At 34.9% G+C, this 22,781-nt stretch overlaps 1 protein-coding gene across 3 annotated transcripts; it reads left to right on the top strand.

Moving 5' to 3' along the window:
• The first annotated feature begins 14,963 nt into the window (after positions 1-14,963).
• On the top strand, positions 14,964-21,532 carry LOC132273610 (scarecrow-like protein 1). Of its 3 annotated transcripts, none has more exons than XM_059774590.1 (5): positions 14,964-15,228; positions 15,529-15,574; positions 18,699-18,813; positions 19,253-19,308; positions 19,446-21,532. In XM_059774590.1, exon 5 carries the CDS (start codon positions 19,506-19,508, stop codon positions 21,243-21,245), a length of 1,740 nt encoding a protein of 579 aa, XP_059630573.1. In that variant the 5' UTR covers positions 14,964-15,228; positions 15,529-15,574; positions 18,699-18,813; positions 19,253-19,308; positions 19,446-19,505; the 3' UTR covers positions 21,246-21,532. The 3 variants fall into 3 exon arrangements, with proteins under 3 accessions (XP_059630573.1, XP_059630572.1, XP_059630571.1); XM_059774589.1 differs by having other exon boundaries at positions 18,695-18,813; XM_059774588.1 differs by lacking the exon at positions 18,699-18,813.
• Positions 21,533-22,781: the final 1,249 nt, after the last annotated feature.

Genomic DNA, 22,781 nt, shown 5'->3' with positions numbered 1-22,781 from the left:
GGTCAAGGTGGAGGACTCCTTGGTAGAAGGAATCACCATTTCCATGTTAAACACCATGGATGTTTTTCTAGCTTCAAAAAACAAGTTTTCTCTCTAGAACTCTCATTTTCTCTCTCTACCAATGAAGATGTCTTTCTATATGAAGATAACATCAATAAATCCTCCCTTGTGTGATAAAAAATGAGCTAAATTTCGTACCCCAAAGTCTGCGGATAAGATCCACAAAAAAGGGAAAAGCAAGTTTGCTTTTCAACCACTTTGCCAACTAAGCAACCGGTTGTAGTAGGCAAGCGACTGGTCGTCGCTTGTCACAGCTTGCTACATACATACGCAGGTGCCCCCAAGGGTACTGATGACTCGGCAGAGGATGACTGGTCGCTCCAAGCGACCACCCGTCGTTGAGATCCTTGCTCTCTGGAACAGAATTGCAATTTGGATTGCAATATGACTTCAAAACTTAACATGAACAACCAGTTGTGCTATGGGGAAATAATTGGTCGTTGCATAGGGCTAGGCTAAGTGTACTTTGAGCTTATGATTAGGCTTAAGCCCAATTTCTCCATCTTTATTTAGGCCTAGATTTATCATTGATTATAGTCTAAGTACTTAGGGTAACTTGTTTGGATAGAAGCATCGTTTGAAGGCACAAAATTCTTGAATATACTTGATTTTGAAGATAATTAACTGGAAATGGGGAAAACATGAAAATGAAATAAAATAAATAAAACTAAAGCGTTAACATATGAAAATAAGAGGGCTTTAATGTACAAAATTTGGCGCTTATCACATATGTATACACACTGAGCCGGGTAGCTATTTTTGTTCAGATTTATTATACACACACACACACACACACACACACATGATCTCGAGCTGAGCTAAGCTCGAGCTCATGAAAAATTTAACTAGCCGAGATCGAGCCTGGCTAAGCGAAGCTTGACTGAGCTTGAGCCGAACCCTAACACAACTCTAGCTTATACGAGTCGAGCTTGAGCAAGCTAAAGCTCGACTTTGCTTGGCTCGGCTCATTTGCAACCCTATGGGAGGATTGTGGCCCTTTGAGTGACCATTTGGGCAGCCTTGGGGCTATATAGAAGCAACCTTGTGGATGATCTAGTCCTCCTTCAAATGAGAGGGATGGGTCTCTATTTATAGACTCCCTTAAGGGATTATTCTGCTCTCAACAATCGTGTAGGGACTCATTTGCAAAATTTTGGGAATCTTAGTCCCGAAGTTATGTTTTGAGTCTACTGAGGAAGAAATAGCTGCACCTGTGGTTGCGGCTGGATTCCTTTCAGGCACTTTAAGAGGTAGCCGCATCTCAATGTGAATTCGGAATTTTAGTTCAGATTTTGAACAGTCGCATCTGTGTGTATGAATTTGGACTTTTAGTTCAAAATCTAGGTAGCCGCAACTGTGGGTGCAGGTTCGTACCTTCAGTTTGAAATTTGAATAGCCACATCTACAAGTGTGGCTAGTTGTCCTTTCTGACTTGCGACACTGGTGATCCACGTGAAGTGTGCTTCTTCTGGGGTTTTTATCCGAAAATGATGATGTCAACCACGTGACATCATCAAATGATCACTAGAAGCTTCCTTAGAATATTTTTTTTTTATTTTTTTGCCCATACAAGACCCCGAAAATTACGTTTTCAGGGTCAATCTTGAGATTTTTGGGTTCTGTGAACTCATTGGCGGGTCTGTTTTCTAAGAAAAATATTTGATCAGTGAAATGACTATTTTGCCCTTTTGTCGAAAGGGGTTGATCGAATGTTACAGACTTCCGAATGAGGCAAACCTTAGGTTATGCTTTGACGACGATGGCGGTTCGGAATTACAATTCGACGATTGAGAATCTACCGAGATGTGACTAGAAGGGACAGGGCAAAATGAGATGGCTACATCTCCCTCCCCTCATTGCTAAAATAAGATATATGCGTGTGTGGTATGCAAGTATGTACCAAAAATCACGATAAGTTTCCTTACCAATTGATAGGGGTTATATATATCAAAATGGACACTAATAATGAAAGAAAAATAATATTTCAACCGACGTATTTGGTTGATTACTTTGGCAGAAATAAAGTATTTGGTTGATTACTTTGGCAAAAATGACGTAGCCTGTCTAGCAAGACTATTTTCCCCCCTCTTTTTCTTTTTCTTTTTCTTTTTCTCTCTCTAATATCTCACTCATTCTAAGGAAGCAAGAAGTGGTGAACCATCTGTTAGTGTGGCCGGCGATCGGAGAGTTCAATTTGGGTCTCCTCCCTCTCTTAGTCACTTTCTCTTTCTCACCAGATGAAAACCCATTTTTCCATACAAAGCAAAGAAGGGTAAAGTGGAATCGCAGGGAAACAAGTAAGAAGTGGTGAATGATGGATCTGAGAAAAGCAAACGGAATTGGAGAGTTAATCCAGAAAACCTATCGAACCTTTCCAAACCAATACAGAAAACCTATAATTGAAAGTAAGTTTAGTAATTCTAATTTTAATTTTGCTTTGGGGGTCATCTTTCTCTCTCTAAAAAAGTTTAATCTGGGTTTGATTACAGAGAGTTAGAGAGAGAAGACCCAATAAAAAAAACCTAGAAAACCTATCGAACCTTTCCAATCAGATCTGCCGAATGCCCAATGATTACAGGAGCAATATAAAAACCAGTTATTGATGATCTTTTGGCCCGTCCTTGTCTCTGAGTGCTAGAGTTGTCACCACTTTACGAATGAATTCATAGCGGGTGAAATACTACAAGCCATTGTTGTAGTACCGGCAGAGTGCTTAATCGTTACAACCCAGTAGAAGCTCGGGACTCAAACAAAGCCCAAACAAAAAACAAAGCCCCAACAAACTATTGCAAACACAATGGACTGCAATTAGAAGACTCCAAATTTCAGTGGTTGAGAGAAACAAAAAGACTCCAAGTTATAATGGTTTAGAGAAAGAGAAAGACTTCGATTCCAGCCATCTGAAATTCAAAGAAATCATCGATCCAAATTTCTGGCTATGGTGTCCAAATTTGAGTGAACACTTCACTTTGAAAGAGAAAGAGAGATTGGGGCTTCGATCCAATTTCGAATACAGAGAAAGAGTGACTGGGGCTTTGATCTGATATCGAATATAGAAAAACAGAAGCTACATCATCGTCTTCGTCGGCATCGTCTTCGCCGGCATCGTTGTCTTCGTCCAGATAGACAGAGAGCAGAGAAATCGATACTAATAGAGAAAGAGAGAGTGGTGGGTGGTGTCTTCCATCGTCGTCGGTGGTTATTGTCTTCCATTATTGTCGGTTGGTGGGATAAGATGACGATGATAGAGAGGGAGAGGATGATGGGTGGGTGATGGTCGGGTGAGAATGGTGGGATGAGTTGATGAAGATAGAGATAGCCGGATAGATAAGGGAAAATATTCCAAAACTTGACATGGACTGTCACGTAATAGACCACGTAGGTTCTGCCTAAAAGATCGGTCTAAATTGTCTGCCTGAGTATCACGACCCATAATGAAATGACAAAAAATAATATAAAAAAAAAAATACGAGGAGAAGAAGAAGAAGAAGCTTAGAAAAAAGCTCCTTGTAGTTTGATTTATGTACCTTTTTTCTTATTAATTATATAAATTTCTCATTCTTGATAATAAGAAAGTGTAAATCACGAAAATAAAGGTACATAAGAATATTAAAGATTCAGAGAGAAAAATCTAGGTTACAAATAAGTAAAATTAATTTTTATGAAAACAAATTGTCAAATCAATCACTATTAAACTATTACCGAAATATATGAATTTAAATATCTGTGCTTGGCAATCTCACTAACAAACAATAAGTTAGGGATTTTCTTTAAACCTAATTTTTCGCATTTTGTTTATTTGTTTCTCTATCTCCCATTCCCCTCGTACATGACTAAGCTCTCATCATCGTGGGTGAACCAAGTCGTATACTTAAATTATTACATTATATATATTTAATATACGACTTGGTGAACCTAAGTCATCACCAGGAGCATAAATTATTAAGGATAAAAGGAGGAGAAGTTAGCTGCGGTTGCAAAACTAGGGTTCCTGATTTCCTTCTACGCTAAATGTTTTTCTATGTACATAATCCGATAGCAACCAACACTATTTTAACATAAGGTGTCACCTCAATTGAAATTTGATTTTTTAATGTAACATTCCGCAAAAAAGTGACATATGAGTCACATAGATTAAGTTCATTTACACCTAATGAATGAAAAATTATAATAAACTATTATATCCAATAGTTAATAGTTAATACACCAACTAGATGAATAAGTTAAGAGCCTATGACGCACCATATAATCAAATGAAGGTACCAAACTTTGGGATAGTGACGGAAGATTTCAGGGATGAATTAGGGTGGAAAAAGATTATGAGTACTGCATTGACCCACCATGTTCTTGGCTTGGGTCACATCCCATTCCGCGTTTCTTTTGCTTATAGAAATTATTAGTGTTCTGAACCAATAAAAATTAATGTTGTGATTTTTTTATAAGATATTAATACATTTATGTTAGAAATTAGTGTTATGATCCACCAAGTGTCAATAGTTCAGGAGACGAATAGTAAGGTACAAGATGAGTCACGGTGTGAAACCCATCATGTTGGCTTGGATCCCACCATATTATATGTCGCATGAATCCGAATTTGACCCAAAAATAAAATTTAAAACATTATACATTTATATGGGAAATCAAACTAAATATTACTAGCATACCTCCAAATTAGGGGTGAGTAGATAATCCGTCAATCCGATTCGAACCAATTCGCTTTGCATAGTTCAGTTTGGTTTTCAGATCTCATGATTGGGTAATGGTTTAGAAAAATAACAATCCGTTATTCATGGTTCGATTAACAGATTGGGCCCTGGAAAAACCGATCCGATCCGTTAACCGATCCGATCCGTTACCTTAATTATATATTAATATATTATATATATACTTATTGTATTTCTATTTTTTTTATTCATTATTTAATATATGTATTTTTTTTTCTATACTAATGAGCTACTGTACTACTATTTAAGTGTTTTATTTTATTCTATTTGAATAATTTATATTTGATACTATAATATTATTTTCACTTTGGGATGATTTACAACTCTATTTTGTTATTAGGTAATTTAAATTTGTGGTGATATATGTTAAAAAGTTACTTACAGATTTTTAATTACTAATTTGATATTTTAATGGGCCATAAAGTGTAATTATATTGGGTTATTTGAAAAGCCCAATTTATGAAAACCGAACCGATCCGATCCATTATTTCACGGATCGATTTGATTCGGATTGAAGGTCTCCACGAATCGATTCGATTTTAAATTTTATCAACCCCTAAACCGAACTGATCCGTGGTCAGTCATACTCCAATTTATCTATACATTGAAGTTTATCCTTCCTAGTCAATTTGAGAGTTGAATCATAAGTTGTTGACAAGAATGGAGCATCCATTAATTAGAAAATAAAGCACCACCATGCTTATTATCAAAAAATATATATATATATATATATACATGCCTAATCAAAACTTTAGTTTTGGATAGGGTAAACAAAGGACACATGGACGACTAGGACTGATGATTAGGTATTTGAAGAAATGTGTGGTGGATTCTAGAAGTTTTTCTAACCCAGTCCACTAGTCCCTGTCCTTAAGATAAATGACACAAAGATCCATTTCACACTGAGCTACACAAAGGATAGATTTGTCATTTTATTCCTCCCATTTTAAAAAGAAAACATAAATTACTTTTTCTTTTCATTAAAATAGCTCAACATTGTATTTAACAATTGAATCCACTTCGAATATGGCACAATGGTTTACTCGCTAAACTTTAGAATTTATTAAGCCTAAGGTTTAGAGTTCGAGACCCGTTGGTGTTCTTTGTGGCTAACCTTCACTGCATCTGCAATGACTCACCCGGTCCGGATAGGGAAGCGCCCTTCCTTTGTCCTCAGGGATTAGTCGGATTGCTGAGGACCCTAAAGGTTCGTGCCATCCTGAACACCCCGGGCTAATAAAAAAAAAATAATAATAAAAAACTAGGCAACTGACTTACCAAATTACGTCCTTGCCCTTATATTATTTATAATTTTAAGATGTATGAGTTCAAAAGATGAGAGTATCTCGGTCTCCTCTTTTTAGGGTTAAAATCGTCGCTATAAATTTTTTTTTTTTCCCTGGTAAGTAAAGGTGATAATAATGATTACTTTAAAAATATTTTCCTAATCTCAAAAATATCTTTTTAAAGCTTGTGTGACTTTCGAATAATTGTAGCCTACTTGACCGGACAGGCTTATGTGACCATCGGTAGCACTCAAGTTGTTTGATAAGTTGCAAAATGAGATATTACCACAAGTTCAACCTAAAATATGAAAGTTTTACGAAGCCTTGTCAATTCAAATTCAATCCACATTCAATTTTATATATATATTTTTTTACAATTCCAATTGTAGTCGGATTCAAAATTGGGGTTGAAATTCGTGTTGAATTCCTATTGGTCTTCGTTAGCTTTAGATTAATTATTCAACCCATCCATGGAAGAAAAAAGGTTATAAAAAACTAATATAGTAATTAAGGGTATGTTTGGTTTGTAATTAAGGATATGTTTAGTTGGTAGGTTGGAAAATAATTTTATGTTTTTATATCGATGGTCTATTTGGTTTGTAATTTTAAAAATAATTTTTTTTTTCTTTTTAAAGAATTTAAAATCAAAATTGCAAAAAAATGTTAATTTTCTATTTTTTGAATTTTTTCAGAGTTACAAATTTGAACTTTTTGAAAACTTAGTTATAAAAATATCTGTTTTAAGATAAATTTTTTAACAATTCTCTAATTTTTTATTTTCTGTTTTAAGAATTATTTTCTGAATTGTTTTCTAAATATTTCACTTCAGAGAAATAATTAAAGTCTTCACAATATTGTAATTCTCTAATATATGATGACAGTTGGATGTGATTGCTATTTTATTTTAATAACTATCTTTTTAACATCTACTGGTCACCATAGGAGTGACAAAAATTGACACAACCTGCCAACACGACTCGAACACGACACGAGTTAAATGGATTTGGGTTGACCTTAAACAGGTTCGGGTCATAAACGGTTCGACACGATTAATCCGTTTAGTTAATCGCATCGTGTATGGGTTGAAAGGTTCAACCCGTATAACCCGTTTATACATGTTAAATATATATCTCGTAAATAAATTTCTATTTAAGTTATAAAATTACTATATAAACTTGTGTCTTATAATTTAATTTTTTATAAACTAGAAACTATTTAGTAATTTGATTGATTAAAACTTAAATTTTTTTTTAGTATTTACTATTTTATTGAGTATTATTAATAATTTAAATAATATATATATATATATATATATATATATATATATATAAATATTGTAAATAGGTCATTAAACAGGTTATACGTGTAACTCGTTTAATAAACAGTTCAAATTAGTGATGAGAGTTCCTGACATAATTATTAAACGGGTCGTGTTCGGGTTGAGCTGTTTAGTATAAGAATAATGATAGAAAATCCGAATAGTAATTCCCGAAATTTTTTCGAGTCTGACGTGGTCAGAGACAGATAGGATTCAACATCCTCTCTCACCTCACGTGATTTGGGTGGGTTTCATCTTCAACCACACAAACTGAATCAAACTCCAAGTTTTAATCATAGCACACAATGGCAACGATTTACAGTTTGAAAACTCGTGCGAATGAAATCGATAAGTGCAAACAAAAGAAAAAAAATAATAAACATAAAAACCGATCGAAAAAAAAAAAAGGGTGTGCCCACTGCAAAGTCCCAAAGTGTGTGTTCATCAGATGATGAGTTTCAATATATATATATATAAACACACAGATGATCAGTTTCAATATATATATGTGTATATATATATATATATATATATATATATATATATATATATATATATATATATTTTAAAAGTAGAATAATACGTGAGAATTTTGAAAATTGTATTGGACCAGATTCCCAAATCAAAACTCATGGGAACGAAATCGATAGATTGATACAAACAAATAAATATATGTGTAATAATGGAATGTTGTTAAGAAGAAATCTAGCCATCTTTGTTAATTTTATACTTTTGTTTTTTGATCGGGAAAACAATTTTAGAAGATAATGGCACCTTCAATGTGTTAAGATTTTTTCCAATTTTCCTTTTATTTTCTACACTTCATTTTTCCTTTTCGTTTTGAAATCATTGATGAAAAAGAGTTTGGATTTAGATTGCAAGTGTAATGACCCGGATTTTTCGGATAAAATTTTTTCCGTTGTCTTTTCCCTTCTGAACTCTGTTTCGTGTCGCTTAGTGTCGTCTCGAGTGCTCTGGAGTGATTTCTGAGACTTTTTTCTGTGGATTGACAACTTCCTTTGAGGACCGGGTCAGTTCCGCATTTTTCGTTTTTTGACACTATTCACTTTTTGTCTTTTCCCTATTTTGTCATTTTCCCTATTTCGTCCTTTCCTCGTTGTCACTTTGTTTGCGTAACCACTCTTCTTGTATTCGGAGTTGGTTTTTGACTTCACGTATCTTTATCTTGAGTGGTTTCCATGAAATACGTATCTTCACTTTTGCAAGAAAGTACTCTGGTTGCTCCCAGTGCCCATAGGGGCATGGATGCATAAATCTTTGGATTTAATTTCATTTTTTGGGGTGTTTTTCGTAAATATCTTTTGAAGATATTTTATTTCAGGGGTTTTTAAGAAAATATTTTTGAAAGATATTTTCATTCTGAGCCATAAGTGCAGTTTTCACTTTTTGTAAGGACCATTGTGCAATTAATGAAAGTTATTGCAAAATATCTCATCTGGAGCCTGGATCCTTGTACGGGATTCATTTTCACTTTTTGTTAACTCGTAAATTCATAGAATTTTCTTCTGGTCATTTTTCTTCAGTTTCAGGGTTTCTGCCCCCGGTTTGTGCCAATCTTGTTTTGGGCATAACTTTCTGCTCGGGACTCTGTTTTTGACACCGTTTCTTCCGTTGTTCATATTTTCTCATTTTGAATCTTTTTTGTTCACAAAATTTTTCCATTTGAGAGCGTCTGCTCAAATTTTACTTTTTCAGACCCGGCGGGGCCCGTTCGAGGCACTTTTTGAGATTTCTATAAAGGGGGGGCGAGATATTTCATTTTTCAGCTTCTCCCCTCTTCAAGCACAACTTGGAGCTCCCATGGCAGCCCAAGGGGTGCTTCCATCTTCTCTCTCCTCTTTTGATTCACTTTTCCTTGATGGAAAGTTTTCGGCCTTAACGTTTGTTATTCACCTCGCCGTACTCTATCTTTCACCCTTATTGGAACCCATTTCCAGCCAAATTTTGAGTTTGGTTTTGAGGTCAAGTTGTGATTTTGATGGGGCTTCATGGGGGTTATGTGCACGGTGTAGTCCCCGACAAAACCAAGTAGTTTCATCGGATTCGAAGCCGTTACATTTTGATGGCTTCTGAGATTTTCATCTCAAATTGAGGTAAGGAATGTTTTAGGCTTTTATGTGTGTTGTATTGAGTGTTTAGCATGATTATACAACTTATATATATGCCTTGTATCAAATCTTGAAAGTTATTAATTTTTATTTCTTTGTATAAGATTTAAAATTTATGATGATATATAAATTTGATTTGAATTGTGGCATGCTAGAAAATCTAATTTTATTATGTTTGTTGACATATATTAAATTAAGATTAATTGAATAAGAATTGCACTTTTTAATTAATATTTATCTTTTGTGAAAGATTAAATCCTATGGCCGTACCTTGCTTGAAATTGACTTGTGATATGCTTTTAAATTATGTCTTGACATGTTGTTTAACATACTTTAAATTGAGAGTATTTGGATAAGTATGAAAATCTAGAGACTTTAATTAAAATGATTAATTAAAATCTATTTAATAGTTCCTTTAGCTTAATTAAGTTTTGACTTGATATTTGAGATGACTAGGACTTGTATACTAGTATATATTGATATGGGACCATTTTATGTTGTTTTAGAATTTAGGAATTTGATTATCATGATTTAATTAAATTTCATTTTGTTATTCAATTAACCTAATCAAGTTTTGAAATTGGTATATGTAATGGCCATGCTATGTTGCTAACATATGTAATTTGAGGCCATTTGGTTGAGAATTGCAACTTAGAGGAATTAATTAATTTACTTGATTAAATTCCATTTCTATTGCATTATGGATTTAAATCATGTGTTTGACGTTGATTGTATATCTAAAGCATGATTTTAGACTTGTAATGAATTTATGAGATTACGTTTCAATATTGGATTATCTTGTTATAGCGTGTAACGAATCGCACACTGAAGATTCGACATGTGATGTTATTATAGCGCATAACGAATCGCGCTCTGAAGATTCGACATTTGTCATCCTATAGTAGTTGTGAATTTAGAGCATGTATTGTGTAGTTATGAACTACTTGTGCATGGGGTGTGGTTTCGTATATATATAAGTTGTTAACTTATTTATTTTGGAGTCACTTGGGACATCGTTACTATGATATGGCTAAAGTTCGGATTTAGTGCGGGAGGTATGAGTTCTCCCCAATTGAGATAGTGCGCACTTAAGGTGGTTTTCCCTGCGGGTTAGTGCCCGGAACAACCATTGATCTCAGCAAAATTCCGAGTCTAGATGTCCAAGTCTTCCATTATTTATTTTCGCATTTAATTCTAAGTTAGAAATCATGTTTATATTGTAACTTGTGGTTTTGGTTATCGGCGATTTTGATGTTGTTAAGTACATCCATGCTTTATGATCTTTGTAGATTTTGATGTTGCCAAGTACATCCATGTTTTATGATTTTAATAAATCATTTTAATGTTGTTAAGTACATTCATGTTTATGATTTTTAATAAATCATTGTGAGCTTTTAATGTTGTTAAGTACATTCTTGTTTTATGATTTTGATGAATCATTATAAGCTTTTGATGTTGTCAAGTACATTCATGTTGTGTTGTTCAAATGCAAATAAGGAATGATCCTATAGATTCATTTGGAACATAGACGTTAGGTGGCATGATCACTTATGTCGTTTTCGTTCTTTAGATTTCAAATTGATGACTTTGAGAATCTATGTTTGTTACTTGGTGTAAGCATGCTCTTATGTTATTGCTTTGTGTAAGCATGACCCTATGTTGCTAAAATTACATGAATGAGGTGATTGATGTTAGAAATGATCTTAGGTAGCTAGGATGCTCCTTGAGTCCACCTTTGACATAGACGTTAGGTGGAATGAACCGCAATAATTAATCATGCAAACTTGTAAAATATAAGTCGATGCATGCTCATTTCCTACGAGTAGCTTTATATTACTCACCCCTACGATACTGGGGCATATTTCATGTATAGGATTCAAGGTTAGAGATTCTCACCATGCTTGGATATTGGGAACTTGAAGGGTTCAATTCTTGTGAAGGTTGGCTTGAAAAGCCATTTGTAACCTTATATGTCAAATGTGTATATTTGCTTTTAGACTTGTAATGTGTGCCTAAGCACACTTTTTGATTCTCATTTTATGTATATGACATGAGGCCAATGGCCAAACTCCTTTTGAAATTATATTTATGTCAATGATGTTCATTTTTGCCTTCAATAAGAACATATGGAAAACCATGCGTTTTAGTATGCTATTTTGCACCGGAGCGTACATTGTGTATGAACTTCTTCCATTAGCATTCATTTAACATGCATGAAGTGTGGCCAAGGGCCAAACGGCATTTCGAAATCATTTCATGATTTTAGGTTTCAAGTTTTCATTCCAAACCTCATTTTTTGGCATTTTGGCCGTTGGGGGGTCATATTTTGCTTCGGCCATATTTTTGAGTCACGGGCCATTGTAGCACATCTTATTAAGTAAGTTACGTTTGCGTGCATGGTCGTTTCCAGGCAAAGCTTCTTCTTTGGTGAAATGAGCCTCCTATGGACTCATTTTACACTTTTGTTGCATATTTTGACTTAAGGGTATTTTGGAAATTTTCTTTGGGAAATAAATTTCGTTCTTCATATGATCACTTAGAAAATGTGATTTTAGGGAGGGTTTCTTTTCCGTGTTTTTCCAGAAAATGCCATCTTGGCATCGGAAATCGCATCCGAAGTTCAGCTCTCAATTTTTAAATTTAGCAGCTTTTTGGACCCTCTGGACCAGTTTTCATGGAGGGGCATTTTGGGCATTTAAAATTATGTATTTTTCTATTTTCCTCGCAAATCACGTAGAAAACTCGATTTTGAGGGGGGGGGGGGGGGGTTGTTCTTTGAGTTTTTTCAGAAAATGTCATCTAGGTCCTCAAATTTTCTTTTTTTTTTTTTCCCCAAAAACCCCTGCTGCCAGAATTTCTTGCTGTCCATTCTGCCTCCTTCACATGTAAACAATTACGAGAAGTTTGGTAACCGGTTACATGTGCTTGGGCAGTGTTTTGGTTGAATTTTTTTGTCTCCTAACCGGTTAGGAAGGCTTGGTAACCGGTTAAATGATCTAGGGTTTGCACTTTTTGACCATTTTGCCCCTTCTTCTTCCGTAAGCCATATCTTTTTCATCCAAACTCCGAATCAAGTGATTCTTGAGTCTAAATTCATTAATTTTTCGTTGTCTTTCCAATGGTGTGCTCGGTAGCACCCACTTTTAAGCTAAAAATGACGATTTTGCCCCTAGGTTCAATCTTGTTCGTTTTTGAAACGTTGCTTCCCCATTTAATTTTTTTGGATTCCGTGACCTCATTGAGGGTCATAATGGTGTCTTAGAGCCATGATGTATCTCTAGAGACCGTTGTTTTTTTTTTGTTTCCGCATTTCGGATCCGTTATCGGGTCATCTTTCGGTTCATCACTGACGCACTGGGTTGAAAAACTTGGGCCGTCACAGTAAGTAAAAAAATTAACTATTTTTTGTAAACAGAACCCATATCTAGAGGTTGAGGATAACTATGATTGGTGTAGGACCCACTCAAGACGTTTGGTGGGAGACAACTTTGGATTTTCACTCTTTAAGAATATTTAATGAACTTGAAGTGGTCAAACCACGTAAAATCCGGTGATAATTCAGAATAATCATTCGATTTCCCTATCACTACTCTTAGTATAATACAATTAAGTTGAAATTTTTATTCATCAATAAATAAGAGATTAATATATATATATATATATATATATATATACACGCGCGCAAAGTTAGGGATGGATGGTTTATTATCTCAAAAACTCAATGGTTTATTATCTCAAAAACTCAATATATATATATATATATATATATATATATATTCGTTAGAATTAGATTGCATTTGAATGGAGTTTTGGACTTATCCATCCACAAGAGATGAAACGCAGAGATGGCCATTTTAAGATTAGTTAAGTGGGGTCGTTGGGAGACCTCCAAACCTTTGACTTAGTCAGCAAATTGACATCTCCTACACGCAATGAAGACAATGCTGATTATGTGAATCTAACATCACCCACCATAACAGAAGAAATTGGTACCACTCTCACCCATCACCCCACCTCTGGGCTTGTCCCCAGACCACGCCACATGATCTCTTCCGTGCAATTTTTGGTTCTAAATGCTGAATTTGAAAGTATTGAATTTTAATTTTAAAATATTAACAACATTATAACACCATATAATATGTTGCATAAATATTATATCTTTGATATACAACATATTTTAATTAGGAATGGTAACAGAACGAAGTAGGTAACGTTTTAACTATGCTCCTTAGAAAATTTGTTTTACCAACTCCATCCTTATTTCAGAACGTATTTGTAATTAGTATATCATTCCCACCTCTACTTCGACAGATAAAATATCAATTTCGCACCGTTTACTCCTTTTAATTGTAGGGTGGAGCGGGCTGATAAATAAGTAGGTCCAACTTTTAATTTACTAAATAGTGAATATTAATATATAAGTGACATTCCCAACGAAGTAATAAGGGCCTTAAAAATATTAAAATTTATATATATAAACTTTTTGAAGGTACATATATAATCGAGGCGGGATTGGGGCGGGTTCATCGCTAAATCCTCCCCGAATTCGTTTCAGTTTTCAATTGTCTTACTATACCTGTCCCAAATTCATTTAGGGTGCCACCAAATTCACCCATTAGAGGCAGGGCGAAAACCCATTGGGATGGGAAAATTGTCATCCCTAATTTTAATGGAGTGTGTTGCATTGTGATGGAGTGTTGTATTATAGGGGTACAACTTAGGTTGGCAATCCGAACTAACTCGAAGCCAGCCTAATTTTTTATGAGCTTGGGCTTGAGATGAAAAACTCAACCACAAGTTAATTAAGGTTGTACTTGAGTTGAAGTTCTAAGAATCTGAGTTCAACCTCAATCCAATTTCTAATATTATTTACATATATATTTATTTTCAATACATTATATATAATATTCAAATTATGATCACCTTTTAATTTTCATCTTCTTTTGTTAAATCTTAATTTATTTTATTGTATATTAATATTTAGGAGAATCAATTTTTATAAGAATTTGTTTGTAATTTATTAAAAATTTGAAACAAGTTTTTAATTTTTTAAGAGTAATTTAATCGTAAACTAATTTAAGATCACATTAAGTGATTGGTTATATGGATAACCTGAATTAATTAGATTTTTAAATTTAAAATCTAAATCCGAGTTATAAATGTGAGTTTAAAAATTAAAGAATTAATTAGACTCGGTCAACTAGTTAGGATTGAAAATATGGTTAGAGTTGAATTAGGGTTTATCATTTCATATCTCAATCCGCCCAGTAAGATTGAATAAAATAAGAGGTTCGGATCCGAGCCTAATCTAGTTTCCTTTTTAGTTTTTACCATATGTACTGTATTTATTTATTTATTATTATTATTTTTTTTTTTAAGGGTTAGTCAACAGGATAAACGGTCAGGATTGATTGAGGAAACGGAGGGACTCCCTTCCGAAGTTCTCGAACCAATTGGGTGCATCTTTGACAGAAAGTTGTGCTGTCAACAACTTCAGTCAGACAAGTTGGCAAAGACATGGAGGACAAAAGTAAAAGATGAAAATGGAGCACACAAGTCTCCTCTTCTCAAAGAAAAGTTTTGTGCGAGTTTTAAATTCATTTTTCTCTGATTCCAGAAGATTGAATTTTCTTGGCATGGTGGTCTTTTTGGCAACTTGGTGTTGAAATTTTCATCTTTTCATATTATCGAATTGGGTAGCTGCCTAGCTGGTACTCTCTCTCAACAAAATTTATAACATGTATATTTAATGTATCTTTCTTCATATTTCTTAGTTGTTTGTTTTTAAAGTTTGTTCTTCTTTGGACTTCTTTAATTTGTTCTCTTATGTTGTTTGATGCTGCTTTTGGACCAACCAAACCTAACAATCAGCAATTCTTTTCAATAGATGTAAAGATACAACAAAAAAGTTGTATTTGCTTTTGAGTATTTCTGGTCTAATCCTAAGTTTTCCTCCAATAATGAAACTAATTCTGAGGTTCATCTCCATCTGGGTATCTGTTAAATTGCAGGTTATGGTCTCTTTTGCCTCATCTTGATTGCTTCCTTCTGTTTCAGGTATATATATATGCATATCTTCTTTTTCTTCCCTTTGTTAAAATTGTTTCTCCAATTTGATGCCCAAATACTATTTTAATTGGCTATGGGTTTCTTATTCTTGCTGGATGCTTCTATTTTTGTAATCTGGGTTTTAATAATTGTTAATATTTTTTCTCTTAATTTGTTTCTGTTATTATCCTTCAATTCCTTTGGCAGAAAGTGATTTCTAATATGTATGAGTGGATTATTTGCCTACTGAAATGAGGCTTCTGATTGTTTTAATTCAAATCGAAGAGAAGAACATAAGATATCATTTCATAATGATGTTTTAGTTTTATTGGTGATCAAAATTTTTTTTTTTTTTTTGGCAATTAGATTGTTGGACAGGTTTTTAATGAGGAGTTTGTTTTTTATAAGGTAATATTGCTCCAAGGTGTTCTCAGTTTCTCCATATTACCCTCTAGATTGTTATTCATACATGGCTCAAGGAAATTTAGAGTCAAGCTTTCACACAAAGCGTCATGATTAAATTTCTACACTTCTGCTTTAATAATTGTCTTACTACATGAAGTTCCTTGAATCAACCTAATGCTGCAAAAGATCAGATCTATTTGATCTTTGTAAAGAACTAATATATATATGTGTGTGTGCACGTCTCATTTGCAAGTAAAATGAAGTTGCTAACGATTCTCTTGTTGAGAAGACATATAGGAGACAAACCTATGAATTTATTTAGTATAAAATTTCTTAGTTAAGAGTTGAGAAGATAGTTTTGTACCATTCCAAAATGCTCAGTCCACATATAGATCCAGTTCCCTGTGCATTTTAAGAAGTTATTGTTAATTAGACGACTCTAAAAGCTTAAGCTGTTAGGAGAATCTAACTTTAGCATTTGATTATATCATCAACATGTCCCCTTATAATGTAGAATAGATTGTTGATGACTTTAGAGCCTGTTTGGACCGTCAAAAGGTTAAACGGGTGGGCTGACACAATTTTTAGGGATAATTTTGACTAGTCCAGTTTGACCCGAAAAGATCCTAGTCTACTCGGAAACGGCCTAACTCGCAAAAATCAGCTGCTTTGCTACTGAGGTAGGGCGCCTTTCGGCCGAATTCAATCGATTCAAATTACTTTCCTTTTTGGAATTTAGTAGTTTTTAGCAATTAGGCTTCTTACTTTATTTTTACAGAATTTTTGAAGAAAGTTTGATTTTGAGCAGTTTTTCTTATACTGTTAGTTTCCTTATGTTTTTAGGGTTTCTTATGTTGATTAGGGTTTTTATTTATAAATACATTTACTACAGAGCAGATCACTCATTCAATTATCAATACAATATCATATTTCTCTTTGAAATTTCTTGGACTTTGTAGATTCAGAGTTACCCTACGTTGTGGATTCAAAGTAACCTTATTCCTTGTGAACGATTCACAGCTTTCCGCTACGTCACCTTACGTGTAACTAGAGTCTCGTCCATGACTAGGCTAAGCACATGCAGGACCCTCCAGCTATCTTGTTGTCAAAAACTGTAACTTGTGAATATGTTCGTGCCTCCACAAAACCTAAAACTTCTAACCATATTGAAGCCTTCACATTCGAGAGAATAATCTCATTGTTGGCTTGCTCTGTACACTTTGTCCCCACCCCCAAAAATTAAAAAAAGAAAAAAAGAAAAATTGTGTTCTAAAATTAATGATTCCTACCAATGCGTCACTAATATGACAAACCACCGAATCCTTTGCTGCGAGGGTTTTTTTTTTTTTTTTTTTTTTTTTTTTTTTTTTTTTTTTTTTTTATCATCATTGCCATCAATATTGCATACTTGCATTTGTTCTCACGAAATATGGATAATTTATCAATTTTCTCCATCGCTGCTTTCATCAACTGATATCCCAAGTTTTTAGCAAGGTCCTTCTAGCGTAGATTTTCATGATTGACAAATTTTCACTTGGACCAACTACAAAAGGATAATGGGTATCATTGGTCATGAAGGTTGTTGTATTTTGTCTCAAATTATTTGCAATCTCTACCTGTATAGTGAATTTTGGTGATTGTCTCTACCTGTGACTGTAGCATTCTCAGGCGATGAGCCACTTTAAAACTTTTTTTTTGTAGCTTTTATCCTTGTTATGATATTTTTCACGTTTTCTTTTGCCTGCCGATACAATACAAAATAAAATTTTACACTTATATGGTCCACCAACATACGTTATAAGTTCTTGAAGCGTAATGTCACAACTGATGAAAAGTTTGTAGTATAGAATACCCCATTCTTTTAGTTTTTCCATTATGTCTTCCTTTAGGAAGAATGCAATAAGGAGTTTCTTCAACACCCATGGTGGATTCAATTAGTTATGGTATTATTTACTCACTAGGAGGTTTTGGATTATTGAATTCATGATGCAGTTCCTTTCTTATTACTTGCACACTATTTGTTTGTAGAAAAGAAAATATCAAATAACCATGAGATGGTGTTATCTTATGCATACAACAAAAGCTTCATCACTGTGCTTCCTTTTGATCGATGGTTGTTGTCTAGATTGCGTTTAGGTTAATTTTCACAGGTCAGTAATTAGTAGAATGAGGGTTCGAATTTAATTCACATAGAGTTCTGTGAATTCTAGATCATTTAGAGTATCTGTTAGTAAATAACAGACTACCAAGAAAGAGTTGATCAATAACTATCCTTTCCAGCAACTTCTGTGGCACAAAATTGAAAGAGAAAATGAAAAATGTAGAAAAAAATTTATAAGAAGCAAACAACGCGAATCAAAGAATTTTACTGGTTAACTGTTCAAATCATCAATACTTCTAGTGTTTCGGATATAGATGACTGTTCTCTTCAGATTTTTCACTGTTCCGTGTTGTTGCAGGAAGTCAGAAGAAAAGTGTAAAAATATAAACAACAGTAATAAAAAAAATTAGAGTTGTTAAAGGTGGAGAGGTTGTTGGAACATGTCAACTATTCTCTAATTTCTAACATAAGGCACCTCTAATTCCTTTTGCCCCTTTTTATTGGTTAATTTGTGATGCTAAAAGAACTTTGATCTTAAGGATTCTATTTCTTCGTACTCTTACTAGTCTATTTATATTTGTAAGCTGTTTTGCTTCTGAAGGGTGCATATATGTTTTGTACAGCCAGATGCTTCACAGTGTCTACAGTTCCCATTTCTTTCATTATACGTGGATTCATCTACATGCACAATAGCCTTCCACTGAAATATAAACATCTTCCATTTCAGCATACAAATGAAAAGGTCCAGTCGAGCTTCTTTATTTGTTTCCAGCATATCTTTGTTATCTTTGTTATTAGGGTGATATGCTCTGTCAAGCTGAAATCTAACTAAAAGAAGAAGAAAAAAAACAAGTGAAATTTCATTATATTATAAAGACTAATCAACTTCTGTAAAATTCTAAACTAAGCTAGAAATTAAAACAAAAGTTACAAACTCCAGTTTTGTTCTAGAAATATGTCAACCTAAGTCCTATTGCCTAACAAAACCAGACACGTTTTTTGGCACGTCCAATGTAAGTTGTGGCCAACATAGATACTTCGGCCTTTTTGGCTTGTCCGTGCTTCCTAGGTTATGTGTTTATCAACTATTTTAGTCTTCTTTTTGTTATAAATCTGTGTTTAGTTTCTTTTATTGTGGTTCCTTTAGCTAATTTTTCCCCCCACATTGTTTCTTTTGGCAGAACACACGCATCCCAGTAACTTCAAAGGGATTTCAATTGTGAGCATCACTGTAGAGGTACCTGTCTTATTTATTTATTCTTTTTTTTTCATTGTGTTAGTGGAGGACCAAATACGTTTCTTTAGTTTAGTTGATCTATTTGATGATATTTTTCAGTACTTTCTCATCAAATTTGTATCTCTCTTGTGACACAGGACACAAATTTTATGGTAAACAGAAACTTGGTCGGAAACTGTGTGCATTAAAAGTGATCCATGTCTTTAGTTCGATCTGGAGATCATTCTTCCACATCATATGGAAATCACAAGCTCTACTCACTAGAAGAAAGCAGCAACAGCTCTGGCTTGTCCACTCCAGTATTCAACTCTGATAAGCATAGGACCATGTATGCGACTGGATCTTATAGCGGTGAGAGTTATGATTTGAAATACTTCCTCGACTCCCCAGCAGAAGAACTTATACACCCACCTAGATCTAATGAACCAGGGAATCAATTCCACCACCAAGTTGCCTCTTGTTACCAGCTAATGCCTGCTCAAAACTCATTTAACTCCCCATTTGCGACCAAAAGACATCACAATCCCTGTCAGACCAATTTTGATTTGGAATACTTGGAAAGTCCAAGTCCAGATACACTAGACTACGATGAGGATAAGATGAGATTAAAGCTTCAAGAACTGGAGAGTGCGCTACTTAGCAATAACGATGGTGATGACGACATTTTTAGCCCTAATGAGAGCATGGACATGGATGGTGAATGGACTGAGCCAATCCATCATGTAATGCTCCATGACTCGCCCAAGGAGTCTTCATCTTCGGTTTCCAATGGTAGTAGCATCAGCAGCAATAAAGAAATATCATTAACCACTGCTCGGACTCCCAAGCAGATGCTCTTTGATTGTGCTGCTGGAATTTCAGATGGACACATTGAGGAAGCATCCACAATGATAAACGAACTCCGGCAAAGGGTGTCAATCCAAGGAGATCCTCCCCAGAGGATTGCAGCGTATATGGTGGAAGCACTTGCAGCTCGAATGGCTACCTCTGGGAAAGGTCTTTATAAAGCTCTGAAATGCAAAGAGCCCCCCTCTAACGATCGACTGTCAGCCATGCAGGTTCTTTTTGAGGTTTGTCCATGTTTTAGGTTTGGATTTATGGCAGCAAATGGTGCTATCATGGAGGTATTTAAGGATGAAAAGATAGTTCATATAATAGATTTTGATATAAGCCAAGGAAGTCAATATATAACACTAATACAAACACTTGGTACTAGGCCTGGTAAGCTACCGCACTTGAGGTTAACTGGGGTTGATGACCCTGAATCAGTTCAACGTCCCATTGGAGGCCTAAAAATGATTGGGCAAAGGCTTGAGAAACTGGCTGAACAATATGAAATTTCATTTGAGTTCCGGGCAGTGGCCTCAAAAACTTCAATAGTCACCCCAGCAATACTGAACTGTCAACCTGGGGAAGCGCTAGTGGTGAATTTTGCTTTCCAGCTTCATCACATGCCCGATGAGAGCGTTTCAACGGTGAACCAGCGAGACCAGCTTCTGCGGATGGTCAAGAGCTTGAACCCGAAACTTGTAACAATTGTTGAACAAGATGTGAATACTAATACTGCCCCATTTTTACCTAGGTTTGTTGAAGCCTACAATTACTATTCAGCCGTGTTTGAGTCTCTGGATGCGACTCTTCCAAGGGATAGCCAGGAGAGGCTGAATGTTGAAAGGCAGTGTCTGGCACGAGACATAGTGAACATTGTTGCCTGTGAGGGAGAAGAAAGAATAGAGCGCTATGAAGTTGCTGGGAAATGGAGAGCAAGGATGATGATGGCCGGATTCACTTCATGTCCGATTAGTCCAAATGTGAATGATGCAATTAAAAAACTTATAAAGCAGTACTGTGACAGGTACAAGGTGAATGAGGAAATGGGCGCGCTACATTTTGGATGGGAAGACAAAGTCTTGATTGTTGCTTCGGCTTGGAGGTAAAAGTTACTATTTGGTTACCGGAATTGTTGCAGCGTCTGGCTTATCTTAATGTTGTTTGTCTTTGATCATACATTTTGTTTTCGATAAGAATGTGACTACATATAAATCTAAGTTGAAAATAAAAACTTATCTAGTTTCTGTACTAAATTAGGTTCTAAAAGAGTATTAGGTTGCAGCGAATTCCTTACAATTCATTAAATACTCCACTCTTTTAACACCCTTGTTTGTATGACTTTGGTTTTTACTGCTTTGGATCAGTTCAAGGTTGCTTCCTTGCTACCAACTAAGCTTTGGGATTGTTCCATTTTCTGATCAATTCTGTGTCAAACTTGGAGAGCTGAGGGGAGGAATGTGTATTAGTGTGTGTGTGTTTCTTTTCTTCTTTTTTTTTCTTTTTCTTTTTTTTTTTTCCCCTAGAGATTGTCTTTACCCAGAAACAGTACTCCCACGGTACAAAGAGGCCTTGAATAAGCCCATCCCCCCCCCCCCCCAAAAAAAAAAAAAAAGGATAAAAATACACGGAAAGGTCATATACACGAAATACTGAATATTAGAAACTTCCCAAAGATCTAGCAGCTTGAATAGCATATGGAAAAGGGAACAAAATCCTATTATGCGAAACAGTAGTGTTGTCCCTCCGGTTAGTGATGTACGTGAGCTGAATATCGCAACATTTTTGCAATGTGCATCAGGACGGGGAGGACACTGTTTCACAGGAGAGAATTTTAGTCCAAAAGAGCCATGATGCAGATTCTGGTTTCTGATCCACCACAATTTCCACATTGTAGATGTAAGTATCTGCCTAAAGAATTTGTCTCATAGAATCATGTACAAAATTAGAGATAAACCATGGAGACATTTGATCAAAAGAGCCAACCAGCCACCAATTCCACTGAAAGATAGATATCATAACCAAATCCACGCTTTTTTATTATAAGGGTGAACCACATATATCTCCGGTGTGTTTCCCCGTGTATTGTTTTCTGTGAATGGTTGGTTTGTTTGCGGTGAGTTATTGTTTATTTCCCAACATTCACAGCGGAAGAAAACATCATATGCAGAATCACCAGCCTTCATGGAGTTATGACCAGTTAAACAAGTACCTGAAGCACCATACTTGCAGAAAAACTAGGGGCAGGCATGTCATTGTCCCAACCCAACTTATAAAATCATCAAACCATCAAATCGACGCTTCCATGTCAAAATTGAAGTCATTTTATTCAGAAATCCTCAAATTTTCTCATTCGGGGTACTTTGGCCATTTGACTACATAGGCGCAGTCAGAGCCTTGATCATTGGACGTGGCACCGATTCCTAATTTCTCAAATCTTCATCATGCCATCATCAAAATGTCAAATTATGCTTCCATGATGAAATTTAAGATATTTTACCCAAAATCACAGTTCGATACAATTGTGAAAAGTTTATTAGCTAACATTATTAGTCAAAGGATATACTCTAATAGTACTTTTTCATTTTGGGGTAAAATAGGCATGAGTGTTTTTTTTTCTTTGCCCAAAAAAAAATAATAATAAG

This window comes from Cornus florida, unplaced genomic scaffold (assembly GCF_030987335.1).
Source record: "Cornus florida cultivar Cherokee Brave unplaced genomic scaffold, ASM3098733v1 CherokeeBrave_3.0.0_Hap2_Chr09, whole genome shotgun sequence".
NCBI lineage: Eukaryota > Viridiplantae > Streptophyta > Magnoliopsida > Cornales > Cornaceae > Cornus > Cornus florida.
This window is presented reverse-complemented; position numbering and strand designations above follow the sequence as displayed.

Excerpts from the sequence above, each read along its gene's own strand:
- LOC132273610 (XM_059774588.1), top strand. The coding sequence starts at position 19,506 with ATGTCTTTAGTTCGATCTGGAGATCATTCTTCCACATCATATGGAAAT.